We start from the raw sequence: 18,515 nt of genomic DNA on the forward strand, positions 1-18,515 counted from the left end.
TCATCCGACAGTTTCAGACACTTTGATGAAGAGAAATGTGTAAAATAAAGCCACTGCAGCCACTATATTAAATCATAAACAATACTAGTATATCTCCTATTCTTTGATGAAACGTCTTCACAATTTTCCCATCAATATTGTAATTTAAAGCTGTTATTACACTTATTACCAAATAGTAAACTAAAACTTAAAAGAATGACATCTTTCTTTAAATGCAACTCTTGGATTTATTTAATGCTTTTAAAGTGCAAAAAAATAAAAAATATATATATAAAGAAGACATGAACAAAGGTACCTTACGTAGTTTTTGTCTGAAAATATTTCTTTTTGCATGAATGCCGGTTGAAAACATTGATCACAATTTGTTTTACAGGGCGGTGATCTTTTGAATACATGTAAACATTTTGAATGACATAACACTGCAGTTGTCGGCCGTGAGCTGCAGTCTGACCAGCTGCATTTTAGCCTATTTGTTTAAGTCAAAATTGTCCAAATTATTCCCATAACTTACATTTTCAAGTTATCAAAAATGATGAGTGTAGCACTGGAATTTTTTTTTTCTTCAGGATTTGTAGTTGACAGAGGGGGATAAATATTCAGTATATTCTTAAATACATTTTATAATTGCTAGAAAAAAGTACTTCATGCTCATTTCCACTGTACAAAATGTCTGAATGTTTAGAGCCAGCAGTACTTGAAAACATTTAGCAATAAGCTGTTTAAAAACCTTGCTAACATACAACAATATATATTAACACACACACACACACACACACACACACACACACACACACACTGTTGATTTTTTTTACACTAAATATTTAAGACAGCTAAGGTTTTCATTCTGAACCAACCAATGTTTATAAAACATCTCAAGATAATTGTCCAGATTTTATCCAGACATTTCATAAAAAGATAACAGTGTTGGTTTGACAGTCACCAAAGTGCATTATTGTCTACTATCCGCTAACATTCACACATTAAAAAAAAGATGCAGTGAAATAAAGAGATACCTGTTTTGAGACTTAAGCAAAAAGAACTACACAGATGTAAAATTATTTAGTTGATCACATTACCAAAGCTGAAAAAGTGATGACATTTGTGAAAGATTTTAAAGCTTAATTGCAGTTTCTGTGTCCCTCTCCCATTTGCACTTACAGAGTCAAAACTAATGTGTCTGCCCTGTCAGATGCAAAAGTGGGAATGGGGTGATTTTATGATCAAATGTCTCCTTGTGTGGGAGTTTTGAATCACAAATTTCAGGATTTTTGACAGTCAGTAGAAATAATGCTGCAGCTGTTAAAGTTTTTTTTTGTGTGTGTGTGTTGAAGATTGTGCCATGCTGCTTATGCAATTAGCCGATAGATTAACATACAATGAGTGCAACAGAAGAATAAACATTGATTCATCAACCACTAAAATCCAACAAAGCTCAGGAGCGGAAACATTTAATTTAATATATCTTAACGTGTATTTTTTATGGTTTTATTTTTTGCAGCTGCCACCAGTTTAAAATGTAATCAGTCCATAAAACTGATGTTATCATCTGTCTTCACTCCCATAAGCGTCCTTCAGTGGGCACCTATCATCAGTTGTAATCCTTGATCGACTACAATACCAGATTGGCTTCTCATAAAACAAACTGTTTGTACTGTCTGATGTGCTTAATGGATAAAACACACATTTTCAACAAATTAATAATGATCATGCCTGTGTTCATGAATAAATCACTTTAGTGCATGACTGTGGTCGAATCCATTTTACAATGCCTTATGTTTACCCAAAACAAGGGGATAAATGTATTTCTGAAAATAACCACCTTTTAGCTTCTCTAAGCTTAAACAGATGTACTGATTTGGCTTTACAGGTATTACATCATTGTCTCATATTAATTCAGCTGTTTGTGTATTTATAGCAATAACCATATGAATTGTGAATTTAATATTTGGGACAGCAGGTTGCAATATGCCAGCGTTACAGATTTATTTTTTGGTAATATTTAGTATCTGTAGTTTGTGCTTTTTTCAGATTTTGCTTACTACTTCTGGCTCCTGCTGATTGAGAACACGAGGTCTGTATCAGTGAATTATGAAAATACTGAAGGTTCATGTCTGGAGGAGGATTTTTAGTATTAAGTATTTAACGTATTTTCAGTATTTCCCAAATTAAATGAATTCAGGCTGTGTAACTTCCTATCCTGTGATAATTTATCTTGAACCAAGCCCTTAGTTATAGGCAATTGGTTCTTATTATTTTTTCACAACAAAAGAATAATCGATTGTGTTTTTGTTGGAAAATACCATCGACCTCACATGACTTGTTGCGCCTTTTATCCAAAGTACATATTGCACATTTTTAAAAAATAGCAAAGTTTCAAGTCTGAATCCCAAGCACCTCGTGATACATGCATGCAGCTGCCTCAAAAAGGCTTAATACCAAATACAAGTCAGAGCAGTTTTGGAATTGGATACAAACTGTGGAGGCACATCTCAACTCTACACAGTAGCCTAATGACAAAGGAAATTGAATTCATCTGTATGTGTTGAAGAAATGAAAAATAATCCCCCCTCCCCTCAAAAAAAAAAAAGTGGATGGGGGTGGTAGACGTGTTCACCAATCTTAACTCGCTGATTCTGCAGTGCTAATTCCACTGGGAGGTGCATTCTGGCAGTTGCACAGTCCATGTGACAGGGGAAATGCTGTTTGGCTTGCAAACATCCCTGTTTACACTCTGCTTTATATGCAGGAATGGTAATGTTGGATTTTGGGATGAAGAGGTTTGGATCAGAGGCTTTTACATGACTTCATTCCTGCCTCTGCTCTCTGGGTTTGGAAATCAAAGGGAGGCCTGTCTTTCTTTTTCTCCTTTTCAAATGTCACTGTTAGGACAGACAGTCCTGACTCTTCCGTCGGCGTTTAATGCCCACTTCGCCATTCATGGTGCTCCTCATGCTTTCGTCCCGCCTCCTCTTCGTCTTCCCAACCTGGTTAAGAAACAATATAGTGTTTCAGGTGAAGCACAAGTGACTACAGCAGTTGGTGTCATTAGACTGAAACTCCTAAAATCATAGATTCTGCATGTCCCATGAAGTTGTGCATTTAATGCAATCAGTAAATTCAATCGAAACAACTAAATTTAGATTTGTCATTCAACAAATCAACACTCTGTGTTGCTGCCTCTTTACTCTTGAGATATTTTCTCCTATTTAACTGGGAAGAGCATCAGCATCAATGAGAGAGAAAAATCAACAAATCCATTAATGAACACTAGAGGTCAGTATACTACAAAAGAAAGCACACTGATACACAGAGCAGGACAATATACTGTGAACATATAACTGAAACCTTAAAATAAATTTAATCTGCCATATAAATGCAATTTGAATGAAGGGGGTCCTGCCATAAAATCAAATTATTTTACAGGATATTTGGCAGGTTGCATGAACAGTTCTCACCATTATTCCCAAAATGGCTGATCATTTAGGTCAGTGTTTGCTCTGGATAAAAAGACGGCAGCAGCTCTAATAAAAACGTTCCATCCAGATAAATAACTGTAGCCAGTTTTGTCTCCTGTGTATTTTCCAGAAGTCTTATGAAATACTCTGTTATGTGCTACACTAAAATGCCTCCATTCCCTGACTGCTTAGACATCTCTTAACCATTTCTTGTTTAAAATCTTCTTCACTGAGGATAAGTGAATGTAATGGACCTTGATCTTCATATCAGTGAAAAGTGACGATTTGTCAAGGAAATACATAACAATACAGGTCTACAATTGAATGAAAATAAGATAATTCCTAAAACAATTTAATAAAAAACTGCCGTGTGTGTGTGTAAGAGAGAGAGAGATGATAGCCAAGTGTTAGTACAAATCATATAATTTTTAGAGTTTGAATTATTTCTTCTAACTTGATATAACTGTTAATATTTAATACACTTAAAGGAGAGAAAAGTGGAGAGAAATACAAAACACAAGCAGGTCAGGCTGACATTTTCTCTACATTTAGTCAAGAACAGGGAGTTTACAGACCTCAGCATCACGTTCTGCAAATTTCTGGAACATGTTGGTGTAGGTCTTCTTGTCCTGCTCATGATATTCCTTCATCTTGCTCTGGCAGATGGAAATCTGAGCACGAGCTGCTCGATTTGAGGAGTTGACTTGCAGCACTTGCTGAAAGTCTGCCAAGGCCAGGCTGAACTCGTTACGGAGGAGACGGGCCTCCCCGCGACGATACAGAGCCTTTTCATTGCACTCATCAAGCTCAATCACCTTAAACACACACACAGAGTAATTAGTTAAGAATATATCTAGAACGTCCCTGCAGCAGCACAGCGACAATGTTGTGAAATTAAATGCTGTTTACAGGAAATATGGTTAGGGTATTGCTGCTCACCTTGTTGCAGTTCTCTACTGCTTGTGAAAACTCCTTTATCCGCAGGAAACACAATGCTAAATTGAGGTGGGCCTTCATAGCAAATTCTTGTATCCTCTTCAACTGCTCCATCCCAGTTCCACACTCCATCTCTAGCCAGCAAACGATGCGCTGATACTGGATGACTGCCTGTTGGTACCGCCCTGCCTAGTACAAGAAGATAACACCAATTTATGGACACGTTAACAGGAAATATTTATGAGTTGTGATTTAAAAAAAGACCAGCATGAACACTGTACCTTGAAATACTGATTCCCTTTATGCTTAACTTCAGCAGCCAAAACCAGCTTTTCATGCACGTCCATTTCCCAGGATTCTTTAGCCTTGTGGAAACAGAAAATGTCAGAAAATGTGAGTAAGCATTGTTTTTAAGTTTATTCAGCTGAAATTATTCACAAGCTAAAAGCTCTCTCAAAATGGGCTTCAGTGAAGTTTCTGTAATGGAAAATCAACCCAACGTAACACAAATATATTAATCCAAGTCTAATCTAATGTGATGTAGAATTTGGTTTATTCATTTAGCAAAAACAAAGTAGAAAATAGAGCTCACCCTTTGAAAGTCTTTGAGGGTAATCTCATATACAAGGTCTTTGTCTGGTCCAATTTTGAACTCTGCTTTACCTTCGCTTCCAAAGGCGTACCTGTTAAAAAAAAAAAAAAAAAAACAAGACATGCTGTTCAGAAGGAAAGAAAGAAATAAAGAATAATTGCTAAATCTTTCTTGTGGAATATTCCATTCTACATGTTTAAACTGCCAAATTATGCAGAGAGGTGCTGTCAGCTGTAAACAGCCAACACATGGCATTTGACATTTAATCTACAGGGTAGGGAATTTAAAACCTGGCTGATGCATGTTGCAGCTGTGATACATTTTCATACATTTTATAGTTATATCCCAATTATGCCAAAAGAACACTCTTTCTTTCTGGAAAGAGCTACATCACACAATTGAACAGTTGGTTTTAATAGACCTCCGGATTTTACTATAAAACAGGGCCAGTATGTACTAATTAATATGTGTATTTTGCAAGCAAAGACGCTGATAGTCTTCACTGGAAAGAAAAATAAACCATCTGTAGGTAAGCTGATGAAGGAGATGTTGTCATGAATGGGATTAGCAAAAATTACATACATACATACATACATATATACATACATACATACATACTGCAAAATAAACAATACAGTACAGTTTCTTAAATGGGGAGATATAAGAGTTACATCAACAGAAATGGATCATTCTGATTCCCAAGAAGAACAATAAATGTATAGAGACATATTGTGTGTATGTCTTGAGATAAATGTAGATTTTTGTGATTTAAGCAGGAGAAGCATTATGTATATAGTTTGTTTCTATGTCTTTATTTTCTTCTATTATCTATCTATCTTCTACTTTATTTCTTATTCCATTTTTTGCGTCTGTGTTAGTTGACTGTTTGCTGGTATGAACTCTCGGTATGAACTGTTGGTGTGCTATGAATTCTTGGTACTAATCACCAGTTCTTTGTATTGCTGTTGCCCAGAGGGTTAGTGTAGGCGGGGCTAAATGAAAGATATGATGTGGTTTGGGCTGTTCTGTGTGCTCTATTTATTATTTGTTCCCTCTTTTTGCACTCTATTTTACTTATGGTACAAATATTTTTTTATGATGGAAGAAAAATCTCAACAAGCAAAGTTACAGGGATTTAGTTACCACAGAACAACAAATGAATCACTTGTTTTTGTAATGATATGAGAGGAAAATATTTACATGAATTACAATACTAATTTGACTTTGCTTCATGTTTTGGATGACTGACTTCTCAGCCAGGTGTTGAAGAACCAAGTCATGCACATCACTCTTCAAGCTATGAGACTGGTTTTATAGGTTTTTATATATTCAGATATGACCCTGACAGTCAACACTTTGGAAGTATAGTGCACGTACGTTTACACCAATACAGTATATCTTTAAAGCAGAAGATTTATACAGGATAGGGATATTTAGGGTTTTGTTTTGGCATAATATCAATGTTCAAAAACCCATATGAGACAAATATTACTATAATCGAAAACTGAAACTAAATATATTCCTAATCTGACAAAATTCATACATTGAGCATTGTGAAAATAAAAGATTTTCTATAAGCATAACTTGTTGATTTAAAAGGAAAGTCAGGAAAGGACCACAGGTCAGGTCACAGCATGACAGTTTAGCACAAACAATTACCAAACAAAATCTGACTGAGTGCAATTGCAAAACATAAAATGATGACATGGATCATATTTTAAGATTTTTGGTAACTTACTTTGGTTTTAAGTAAAGTATACAGCACTCTCCTCTCTGCATCTTGTCCATAGCTCGGTCCACTCCCAGGGGAATGCCTTTGTCCTCAGCCTCACTGACAATAAAGCTGACGTCCCTGCAGTCAAACAGTCGACCAGCACAAGTCCCCTCCAGGTGCACTGTGGGACAAACAAATCATGACACAAATTAACCTTCGATGTAACCATTTAGCGGCACAATATTAGTCGCCATCAATGAAGAAAAAGAAGTGGCTTGCCATCAACAGTCGCTCCATCGTTGGGATTAGTGTAACCATCCCCTTTGACCTTTATTCTTCTTATGATGCCGCCATCGTCTGTGAGCATCTCTCCTTCAAACTTGAGTAGCTCAATCTGTTTTGTAGATAACGTTTATTTATTTGTTGTATTTCACAAATATTGGTTATTGGAATATAAAATTACATCTCTGCAGAACATGTTGTAGGGAAAGAAGGGTTTGGTGTGGGAGGAGAAAAGCAAACACATAACAAAAAACAAGTAGGAGTCGTCACGTAAATCATGAAAAAAATAATCAAAATCAATAAACTGAGTGGAATGTTTAAACTCATGACTCTTTGTTCTTGATGGCTATAATATTCCATCTTGTCTTGTGCATCATTTTATACACATTTCCCCAAAATTCAACCTGACATATGTGGTATCTTTGGAAAATTTTGGATCTCAGCTAAACTTATAAATAAGGTTCTGTGGGTTTGAACAAAGTTTGGCTGCATAGCATGAGTTTGTAGTGACTGATCTATGGGTGGGTAAGTGGGGTTTATGAGGCTAAATAACATGTAACAAAAAATGTCAGTATGTTGGTGAAGCTAAAAATATTTGAATAACTTGAATATGTCTGCTTGCTCAGCACATGAGCGATCACATATGAAATCAACATTGAACACCTAACTATAAAACTTTCTGTAACATCTGATACACTTGAATTTTGCTGCAAGTGATACAGTGGGAGCATTGAAAAAATGAACACTTCTGGGAGGTAGAATATTAAATTTTATGACTGAGATGTGTCCTTCGGGGGTAACCAAGCAGCAACCTCCAAGGCTAAAAAATGAAGCCAATGCAGAAGTGCCAAAAACTGCAGTTCCTTGAATGGCCACTTGAGGCTGGTTCCAAAAGTGAGTCAATGCCCATAGACCCCCATGTTAAAATGCCCAACTTTACAGCAGAAATAAACATGTTTACAGCCTGGCACAAAAACGGTTTTGGTCTCTATAGCTAATTTCCCCATTCATGACAACTGTACAGGGTTTTTTTTATAACTCACCCATTTAAATTTTATTAAGCCGTAAAGTTATGCATAATTAAGGATGTGGCTGCTTTGAGTGACAGGTTGCTAGCCACTAGGTGGCTTGTTTCAACAACCAGCCTTCATTCGGCTCGCCTCAGCTCCACCTCTTTGCCCATTTTGGATTAGCCGGGAGTTAGGTGCATGGATGTATAGAGAGAACTGGATACAGGAACAACACCAGGCTTTGAAGCCAATTTGACATAGCGACCAAATCATGTAATTACAATGTCACGTGACACTATTGGGCCCAAAAAGACTTTTTTCCATAGACTTACATTGTGAAAGAGACATCTGTAAATTAGTGGATACATTTTTTTGAGCGTCACAACCCCTGTGAAATGACTTGTCTCACTGTCATAATTTGATCAGTTCAGTCCAATCACATTTCGAAAGTCTAGAAGAGCCGCACAATTGAATTGTTTTATCCCCACACAAGTTAGCTGGAGGGCTAAGCCGGAAGTAGCCGGCTCAGCTGTCAAAAGTCACTAGTGTGCTTGCTCTGTCATCCCAACAGATGCAGAAGCAATGCAGAAGAAGTTGGACTTTTTTGGCTTCATGCGCCTCCAAGCAACTTTCATAGGAATGAACGGGGCCCCACCTCCGACACTATATCCAGTTCTCTCTATACATCCATGGTTAGGTGGAGTCAGGCACTGCCAAGATGGCGACGGCCGAAGCCGCACACTTTGAGCTTTAAAACTGCTCTTCAGAAACCAATGGGTGACATCACAGTGGCTTTGTTCATATTTTTTATAGTCTATGGGGGTAACTTGTAAAGCAGAGCAGTTGAATAAATCTCAATTGAGTTTTCTCAGGACTGAATTATAATTATCGATGATTATAGAGGATAGAAACCCTCTAAAATGTATCCCTACTGAGCTCCAAACAGACTTGTAAGAGTAGCAACTGGACTACTCTGACTGAGGAGGATTAAAATAGACAAACCAGTTAATTTTATGACCGGAGACCTCCATCTGCAGAGACTGACACATGCTCCTAAATTATCAGAGTCCCTCAGTGTGATGCAGAAATAATGCACAGCACAAATAGCAGCAGTGACGTTCAGTTCCTACCTCAAACAGTACTGAAGAGTTGGGAGGAATTTTGTCAGGATTTCCAGCAGATCCATAAGCATACTCTGGCTTACACAGTAGTGTGCACACCTCACCCTTCTGCATAGACAACACACCAATATCCCAAGCCTTGAGGACTTGTCCTGTGTGTAGCAAAGCAAATTAAAAAAAAAAAAAAAACAATGAGAAGAAACATTGCTTGTTCATAAAACAGGCTCTGAGACTGTGTAATAATTGAAAATTTCAGGTATAATAATTAGAATTTAATGGAATAGATCGACATTTTGGGAAATACGCTTCTTCATAGAGTTAGATGAGAAGAAGAATACCACTCTCATGCCTGTTGGCTAAATACAAAGCTGCCACCAGCAGCTGGTTAGCTTGGCTTAGCATAAAGACTGGGAATGGGGAAATACCGAGCCAAAGGTTAAAAATTCCACCCACCAGCACCTCAAAAGCAACAAAATTAACATGTTATATCTCGTTTGTTTGTTTTTTCGTAAAGTAAAAACATCAAGTCACAGTCTTATGGAAGGCTATATGCAAGAATATTTTTTGGCAGGGTGAAGAATCTTGTCACCATGAGATTGCAAGGCAAACAGTGAAAATTCCAGCAAAGAAATAGTCCCCCACATAACCCGCTGTGAAACCACAACATGTCATTTTTTGTACAGTTTAAACTAACAAGATAGCTATAACATGTTAATTACTGAGCTTTGGAGGTGCTGGTAGACAGCACTTTTAACTTTGAACAGAACCAGACTAGCTGTCTTTCCCTATGTTTCCAGTCTTTATGCAAAGCTAAGCTATCCAACTGTTGGCCATAGGTTTACATTCAACAGACAAACCCATTCAATATTTATTTCCACACTCCTTGCACTTTTCACACCTTTGCACTATTTATATTATGTTTACAGTTATCGAAACGGTTTCATCTGTATACAGACATTGTATGAAACTCCACTTGCTTGTATCTTTCTAAGGATTTTTGTGTCTAAGCACATTGAGAGCCACTAGAAACCAGAGTCAGATTCTTTGTTTGCATAAATATACTTGGCACATAAAGCTAATTCCCATTTTGATCTTCTCATTTAACTCTAACTATCTAAATGTCAAATCATTCCTTATAGTAAGAGACAACACTAAGGCACTACTAGATGTGATTGTAATACATGCAGTAATATATTGCATGAAAAGTCTCCTACCCTTGCCGACATTGAAGCAAAAAGATTCCTTGCGATCTCGGCTGCTGTCAAACTTCTTCCCAGTGAGCAGCTTTCCAGTGTAGTGGACTGTCACTTTGTCCCCAATCATCGGTCGATCTCCATCTATCCCCTGACGCTTTACAACCTGGAAACAGGAAGACAAGCTTCCAGTTTAACTGATAAAACTTACAACATTTGACAGAGAGGAGCTGGAAGATCCAGAGAAGATAAAAATCATGATCATGCCATACATTGGGAAGATGAGTCCTAATTTGAAGCAATGACAATAAATACCTTGATCACTCCTTCGTCTTTATTAGGTGTTACATCAATGCCCTTTGCAGCAAACACAGCTGTGGCTGATTGGCCGTCCATTGGCAGATCCTGATCACTGGTCATTTTTGCGTGTGGGCATCACACGGTAACACTGTAAACATTTGTTTAAAAGCACACGAGCCTACGTGTTAGCAATTTGAGTTCCATAAACAACATGTCCTCATGTCTCATGTTTTCACTTTGGAACAAAGTTGCAACAAAGACAATTCAACATGAAATAAATCTAATTTGTGGAGCTGGAGTGGAAAATCACAATCTCAGACAAAAATATCTGTACCAGATCACCATAATCCACGCAGTAACTATGACTTTTTCCTCCACATTATATAACTTGCAGCTATTTAAGGACACTTTGCACTGAAGATACAGTTTTGCTGAAAAAGCCATCCTAGCATTGCTCCCAGTTGTGTGAGGAACATTACCTTGAACTGTAGTTGATATCACTCAACTGTATCGGACCGTCTCTGATCCACCACACATGAAGTAATTACATAACTATAAATCTACATTAAAGGCAGCGGCTAGGTTTATTTTGTAACACTCACTGAGTACAGTACGTTCACGACTGTTAGTTTATAACCCTTTGTGATCTTTGACAGCAGGATCTATAAATGGCATCCAGACATTTTATTGACACCAAAATTAAATCCACAGTACAGCAGAGCCTCATTGAGATATCTTCACTGTTCATTTTGCAATGAGTCTTTCATTTGTCTTGTTTCTAAAACCCTTATGTGCACAGGAAAGTTTGGCTTTCACCACACTCAAATATAGCTGCACCATCACAGAGTTGTGTCATTTCTCTTGCAGTATTTGAGACAGGTGGAACTTTTGAATTGGATCTCTTCGACTTAGAGGTGATACAATATCTTAACAGTATTTGTGGCTTGTCTGTTTTTCTGTTTTCTCTCTGATTTTGTGATATACTGTATAGTAGCTTACTGTACTGTACTTTTCTAAGATTCTCTTCTTTTGGTAGCACCAATTCTCATGCCAAATAAAGTACAGTATTATCATCCTTCTCTTTTCTCTTTCTTTAAAACAATGCATTAATTATAGATAGATAGATAGATAGATAGATAGATAGATAGATAGATAGATAGATAGATAGATAGATAGATAGATAGATAGATGATTCTGTCTCACACCTCCATGTGTCAAAAAAGTCTTTCGTCAACAGCACTGCCAGAGCAATAAAGCTGTAATGACATGTTGGTGTTACAGCTGCTAAATGTTTCCTCTCTCATCACAGGAGCAATCGCTGTCGACATGCATTGTTACTGCGTCAGTACACATGCCTGCAGGCATTTTCAGTCTGCCCAGGCAGAATAATCTTGACATTGTTTGAAGACAATGAAAAAGCTACTTGGATATGTTAAACATGTTGGCAAACAGTTTTTGGTGATCATTATCATGTGCAACAGCTGAGACGTTAACACTTGCTCACGTAGCATCAGCTGCCCTGGCAGCATGTGGAGTTGATACTAAGGTTAGCACTTTGGCTGGAGTTGTGAAGTAACAAATGGAAATGTAACACCTATGATGAGATAATAGGTGGTAGGCTGACCAACAAGTGTTAACAAAGGAAACAAGATACTTATACAAAATGTACATGTTACAAACAAAAAAACGACCCAACTTCTTGCTTAAATTGTCGGTTTCCACCAGGAGAAAAAGGTTTATGTAAAGGCCTTGGTTTCTACTTGTTTGTGTTGTCTGTGTTTATAAGAACCACAGATAAGAGATTATCTTTCTGATGTTGCAGGGAAGACTCTTGCAAATTTTATCATTACAACTTAACTCTTACGCATCATTCGAGCTCCCCTGCACTGGAAATTATGTAACATTTGGACATAGTGAGATCATTTAAAACAGGTACAGCGAGAAAGACTTTGTCCGTTCTGCTGAAGCAAACAACATTTAAAAACATTTTTAAACAATATTTAATTGGACAACCTGTTCATATTTACTGCAAAGTCTAAAGGGAGTCTTTGTGAGGGAGACGATGATGAAATGGCAGTCTTGTGGCCACTTAACATTTCCACAGAGATGGTTTAAGGTTATGAACTTTACTCAAAGGCAGTGCGTTGTGAGAGAGAGAGAAACGTCAGATCTGATCCTAGATTTTTCCCTGTTCTCTCTGACTTTCAGGACATCCCAGATGCTGTTAACGATCATGTGCAAATATTAGGACATTCAGCCATCGTCACTAAGTTCTTAAAGAGCCTGCAAGTACAAACGTTAAGCAACAGAGCCTGGCCTCAACTTGGCGATTAGCTCATTGAATTGAATATTGATGAGGAAATTCAAACTCATTTTCTTAGTGGGAGCAAGATCTTAAGGAGCAGTAAGAGCTCAAGCCATGGCACCACCCGTGTGCCTAAACCCCCAGGGTAAAACTATAAAGATCTGTCCTACTGATATCTGCACAATTTATTCCAGTTCTTCAAATTTGTGTCACTCAAGAGGATCAAGTGTTCATTCACTGAACTCCTCAACACAAGCAGAGGACAAAATGTCTCTTCAGAAGCAACACCTTGTCCTGTGTCTTTTAAATTTCATGGATTTCATTTTAGATGTTAACTCGTGTGTGTGTGTGTGTGTGTGTGTGTGTGTGTGTGTGTGTGTATGTGACTGTGTGTGTGTGTGTGTGTGTTTTGGTGTGTGTGTGAGAGTGTGTGTGTGTGTGTGTCTGAACACAATGTTCCTTCTATTCACAGTTCCCCGCTGGCAAAGCCTGATGGTGCTCACCAATCTGAGACCCCCTCACGTACAACCCAGCTTCATTTTCCTGATGAAAATAGGCAGATTTTAATTGTTCAAATTGACCTCACCTTTACATTTGCTTTAAAACAATACTCCAATTTAAATAAAACAAGTGGAGCATTACTGTGATGATTTACCACCATCAATAAATCCCCCATAATCAAAAGATTCTTTCCATCAGTTTCATCATTTTACTTTTTTCCTTTTCATGTATGAAAAAAATATGTCTGAACCCAGAATAGCACTGAAAGTACTTAACGACACTGATAAGATGGCATGAAGACTATATGTACCTAAACTCTGATACCCTGCGGAGGAATGCAGGAACACACAACACAATGAGGCACAGACCACAGCTACAGACGCACACATTATATCTTGTACATTCTGTCTCACATCCGTACTCTGCTGACATCCTGAAGCAATGCATTGTCTGACATGGGAGAAGCTTTTTTAACCTGACATTTGCATCACAGGGTATTAAAGAGGATGCAGGCAAAGCATGTAAAGTTGCTTTTACAGCCATCACTTTCTGGAAATCCTGCTTCGATGGCAAACACATGTACTACTTTTTATGAGGAATGACCCTCTGCTTGAATTTGACAGTGTGTTTTCAGGAGGGATTAAAGCAAAGATAAAGAGCTGGCCACACTTTAGTTACCTAAGCTTTTCATGTTAGTGTATTTATACATGAAGCAATTATCTTCATTAAATAACTCCCTAGGGCCGTCTGATTCATCTCTCGGACTTTGCCCCCCAACCCATATCCATTGTCAGTGCGTATATAGGTGAAGTGTGCCTTTATCTCACCACCTCATCTGAATCTAAATGCATGTAGGATGTCACCCATGTACTTTCATTTCTCAGAAGGCTGCCATTATGTCCTGTGAATGTACCAGTGGGTCCAAAATGAGTACGAATCAGCACAGAGTGAACTAGTAGAATCAGGGTTACACAACCTGTAATTTCTGAAGATACACCTAAGCCTAAAGGGATTCTGGATGTAAACTGTTGTCCTCATCCACCTCCGAGGGGAACCACAGCCAAGTGCCACATTTACACACACTCTCACCCACACACACACACACACACACACACACATAGACACAGGGAGTCTTATCAGCCCTTATTTTCCAGAGCACAGTAGGATACAGCTGTAACCTCAAATGCCCCCACACGTGTGGTAAATTCAACAGTGCATCCATCCTGCAACACCATTATAACCAAACACGGCACCTCGATTTTTTATTAAATCATGAACTGTTTTACACTTGTTTATGTTTAGATTTTTTTAAACCGTTATTTCTTATGCATAACAAGTGTCCTGACTCAGCCAGGCGTGAGCAGAAAGCACTACAGAAGCCGGTAAACCTTATACGTCTTAATTAACTTCTTAATTAAGTCTTTTAGCAGCAGAGCAGTAGACTGTATATAGAGAGAGAATAAACTGAAGCACTCACCTTTCCTTATGGTCCTGTTTTTTTGTAATTTTCTCTCCACGGTGACCCGCTGAAATTTCAGTTGGTAGATGTTTTTTAAAAGCCGCGTCTATTCCTCCTAATTCAAGCCCGCCCCTCTCATCTCACATCCAGGGTACTAAATGTTCTGCACATGTGGTTCTTATGTAGCGCAGCTTTTCTTTTTTTTTCCCTTGTCTTTTTCCCTTTATCCTCTGCTCTCTAATGACGAAAAACGTGCCGGTGTAGTAGCCACATGGAGCACAGACTTCAAAATGACACAGGCTGAGGGAGAGAAGCACAGCGAGCGAACGAGCGAGAGAGAGAGAGAGAGAGAAAGAGAGAGAGAGAGGCAGAGAGAGAGAGAGTAGAATAGAGTAGAGTTGTGGGAGGGCGTTTAGTGTAAAATTAAGGGCAGGTCTTGGAAAGCAGCCACAAAGTAACACAATGTTCCGGCTGTACTGTAGCTGTACCGCAGCCGCTGCTGATGAGAACACTGTGTTCCAATAGACACCCTGACCTGTAACCCGTTCCGTGCCGAGCCAGGCCGGGAACAGCCTGTACCGCAGCAGGCTGTCCTCTCCGCTCAGCTGACAACACATATCATCAACAGTACTGTGTAATAGCCCAGCCTTTAGCTGCCGCCTGCTGCCACACACACACGGGGTGTGTAAGCACCGAAATTAAAGCACACCTCACTGCCCGATAAGAAGCGCGGAGTGACGGATTACACGGTGAAAACCCCGCCTTCTTTATTTTTGTTTACCGGAGATTCTTTTTTCTCTCTGTTTTTGATGGTAAAAGTACAAGTGCTGTCACGTTTTTTTTTAGGCTAACTCATTCGCAGGTAGGGATTTCGACAAACATGCTCACATTATTGTTGTTTTTTTACACAGTATTTCCTTGTTGTGATTTTTTACCGGGTGGAGATTTCTCATCTTTTCCTAAACAACTTGTGTTTACATTACTGCTGTGTTTACAGTGGTTTGTGTGTGTGTGTGTGTGTGTGTGTGTGTGTGTGTGTGTCTGTGTGTGTAAAAAATAACAACACTAATTAAAAAAAACACCACAAGTAGCCTACAAGACATATTTTTTTAAGGAAAAGTTAGGAAACATAACTATGACATTAAACTTGATTAAACAGTACAGCAAATACATATAAGGATTATAAAAGTAAAACTCACCAAGAATGGTCCTTTTAATAAGTAATAAACCTGGTTAAGTTGTTGTTATTTGTAATTATTTCTTGTAACATTGTGAAGTAGTGTGTCATATTTTAATAGCTTTTGTTTTGCAAGTAATCTGAAATGTAGTAAAGTGTAAATTATGATTACTCAAGTAAAATGACCTGTATTTGAACTTTCCCTATCTAATCTATCACAGTAAGCGTTTCCATCTCAGCAGCATTAAATATATTAAAGATAAATGTGTTGATAATAAATGATAGTCCCTGTCAAAGTGTTAAATGATAAATCAAAGTAATAAACTGTCCAGCTGAAGTGTTGGGAAGTATACCATTGTGAGCTCTTGTTCTTCAAGTAAAATCTTCATCTGTAAAGAAAATAGTGCAGCTAATTGGCTGTAAAACATAAATTCATATTAAAGTTCTAAGAGTAAAAAGTGTAAATACTCAAGTAAAGGAGCAGTATGTCAAAACTGTACTGAAATAAAGTACTTGAATAAACATGTTTAGTTACTTCTTAGGTAGCCTGTTGTAATTTATGTTTCCCATCTTATTAAAAGAATACTCCCAGTCAAAGTGTAATATGATATCTTAGAGTAATAAACATGTCCAGGTGTTGTCATGTGTAATTACTTTGTGTAATGTTCTGAAGTATCATTCATCATCTTTTACGAGCTCTTGTTTTGAGAGTCTAATCTGCAAAGGAAAGAGTGCAGCTATAAACTACTAAAGCATACCGTCATTTTCTCAGAAATATGATGGAAATACTCAGGAACCTTTACCGCAGAACGTTACTTAAACAGCACTCAGTGAACATGTTTACTTCCTAACTGACAAGTTTCCCATGTGACCAGTCGTATATGTTATAATTAGCCTGTATTCACAACTTCCTAAAAAGACAACTCTTTCTTTATTATATTAAAATAAATAAGTGACGCTTAAGGGACGCTTCATTACTCAGTGAAATCTAAATATGATATCCCAGTTGTGTTTACAAGATCATTTCTACCAATATCTCCACGTGATTCTCTGATTTACTCACCTTGAAGCAGAGGGTTGTCAATACATGCCAGTGTCTGTAGTAACCACATGGAGTAAAGAATTAAAAAAGACAAAGGATAGAAAGAGGTAGACATGAGAGAGAGGAACAGAGCAGCGTAGTTTAAAGTTGTAGGAGTCATAATTATTGTCTCATCCCATTGGAAAAAAGCCTGCCTGTGATTTCACAAGTGGCAAATATATATCTACTTTTATGGCTCTGACCGCAAGGCATGAAAAACTGGCACACTAAGTCACTCTCAGACCAGAGTACAACGCTCTTCATTGTGATCAGTACATGCGACCATTGCTTATTCAGAAATGTTTTTATGTGGCACAATCGAACCTATCGCCCTCATCGCATTCTGCTATAGATAAGTGACATGTTCAGATATGAGTTTGACCATTATAGCATTGGTGGATCTGATAAATGAGCTCTGAACTTCTGAGCCAAACTTCTCTTTGTATTTAAATACAGACTTTGAACAGAAGACATTTAACTTCCCCCCTGTGAACCAAAACCCCCAGAAACACCAGCTAGATAATGATGAAATCTTGCTTTGAATAAGTTCCGCTTTATGAACATAAGATATAAACTAAAAAATGTCCATCATCCCCTCAGCCATTGTTGTCCTAAATAAATCGCACTATAGGCACATACAGATATATTCACGCCTAAACTTGCCTTTATGTTAGCATTCAACAGTTTACTGTGATGTTTTTGCTGTTTTACTGTGTCTACTTTGTTTTTGTGACATTTGTCCACCTTTGTCTTCGATTGAGCCTTGTCAAAGAGGAATTTCTGTCACTATGTGGCAGACAATAAAGTTTCTTGAAGCTTAAATCTTGAAAAATGTGTAATCTGCTCATTTATCTGCTGCATTGTGTGTGTATGTGTGTGGGGCGGGTGGGGTGGGGAGGGGGCAAGAGCAGCAAAATTCCCATGATGGTCATAAAAGATTTTTATGACTTTGCTGTAGTGGTCTGAGGACACTATTATACTATTACGTCCAATAAATTGCAATTACAGTTCCAATTGCAATAAAGCATGTTTTATGGCGGCTGCTTGTATTTATGTTCATCCTTTTTTTTTGCATTAAAATGCTTACAAACTTTACAACGCTGCAGTCGTTCTTTGTTTGAATATATCTTTGACCCAAAAAGTTCACCTCATGTGGGAAAGTTAAAACTCCGTCTGTTCCATTATGGTTTGATCTGAGGTGCTTAGATAGTTAAAACTTTATTGCAGGTTTCTGGTGGGTGAATCCCACAGTCAGAGGCGGCGAGGACACTGTCTGACCACACTGCTGGAAGACAGCCAGGCAGCTATTGAAGGGAACATGATGATCCTGTTAATTATAAAGGTGACATAACACAAGTGAACCTGATTCTGCAAACCCACAGGGATGTT

The 18,515-nt window shown here is 37.9% G+C and overlaps 1 protein-coding gene across 2 annotated transcripts; it reads right to left on the minus strand.

Moving 5' to 3' along the window:
* Positions 1-2,035: 2,035 nt before the first annotated feature.
* On the minus strand, positions 2,036-17,994 carry fkbp5 (FKBP prolyl isomerase 5). Of its 2 annotated transcripts, none has more exons than XM_044347810.1 (11): positions 17,109-17,994; positions 10,619-10,751; positions 10,325-10,469; positions 9,120-9,262; positions 6,977-7,091; positions 6,722-6,878; positions 4,984-5,074; positions 4,673-4,756; positions 4,395-4,580; positions 4,031-4,270; positions 2,036-2,984 (listed from the first exon to the last, which is right to left on the minus strand). In XM_044347810.1, exons 2-11 carry the CDS (start codon positions 10,721-10,723, stop codon positions 2,883-2,885), a joined length of 1,368 nt encoding a protein of 455 aa, XP_044203745.1. In that variant the 5' UTR covers positions 10,724-10,751; positions 17,109-17,994; the 3' UTR covers positions 2,036-2,882. The 2 variants fall into 2 exon arrangements, with proteins under 2 accessions (XP_044203745.1, XP_044203744.1); XM_044347809.1 differs by lacking the exon at positions 17,109-17,994 and adding an exon at positions 14,887-15,156.
* Positions 17,995-18,515: the final 521 nt, after the last annotated feature.

This window comes from Thunnus albacares, chromosome 4, assembly GCF_914725855.1.
Source record: "Thunnus albacares chromosome 4, fThuAlb1.1, whole genome shotgun sequence".
Classification (NCBI taxonomy): domain Eukaryota; kingdom Metazoa; phylum Chordata; class Actinopteri; order Scombriformes; family Scombridae; genus Thunnus; species Thunnus albacares.

Bases quoted from the DNA above. Each gene is read 5' to 3' on its own strand.
- fkbp5 (XM_044347810.1), bottom strand. From the start codon at position 10,723: ATGACCAGTGATCAGGATCTGCCAATGGACGGCCAATCAGCCACAGCT. The intron at 10,470-10,618 runs GTATTTATTGTC...TCCTGTTTCCAG, and splicing joins AAGACGAAGGAGTGATCAAG to GTTGTAAAGCGTCAGGGGAT. The intron at 4,581-4,672 runs GTACAGTGTTCA...TTCTTGTACTAG, and splicing joins AAGGGAATCAGTATTTCAAG to GCAGGGCGGTACCAACAGGC.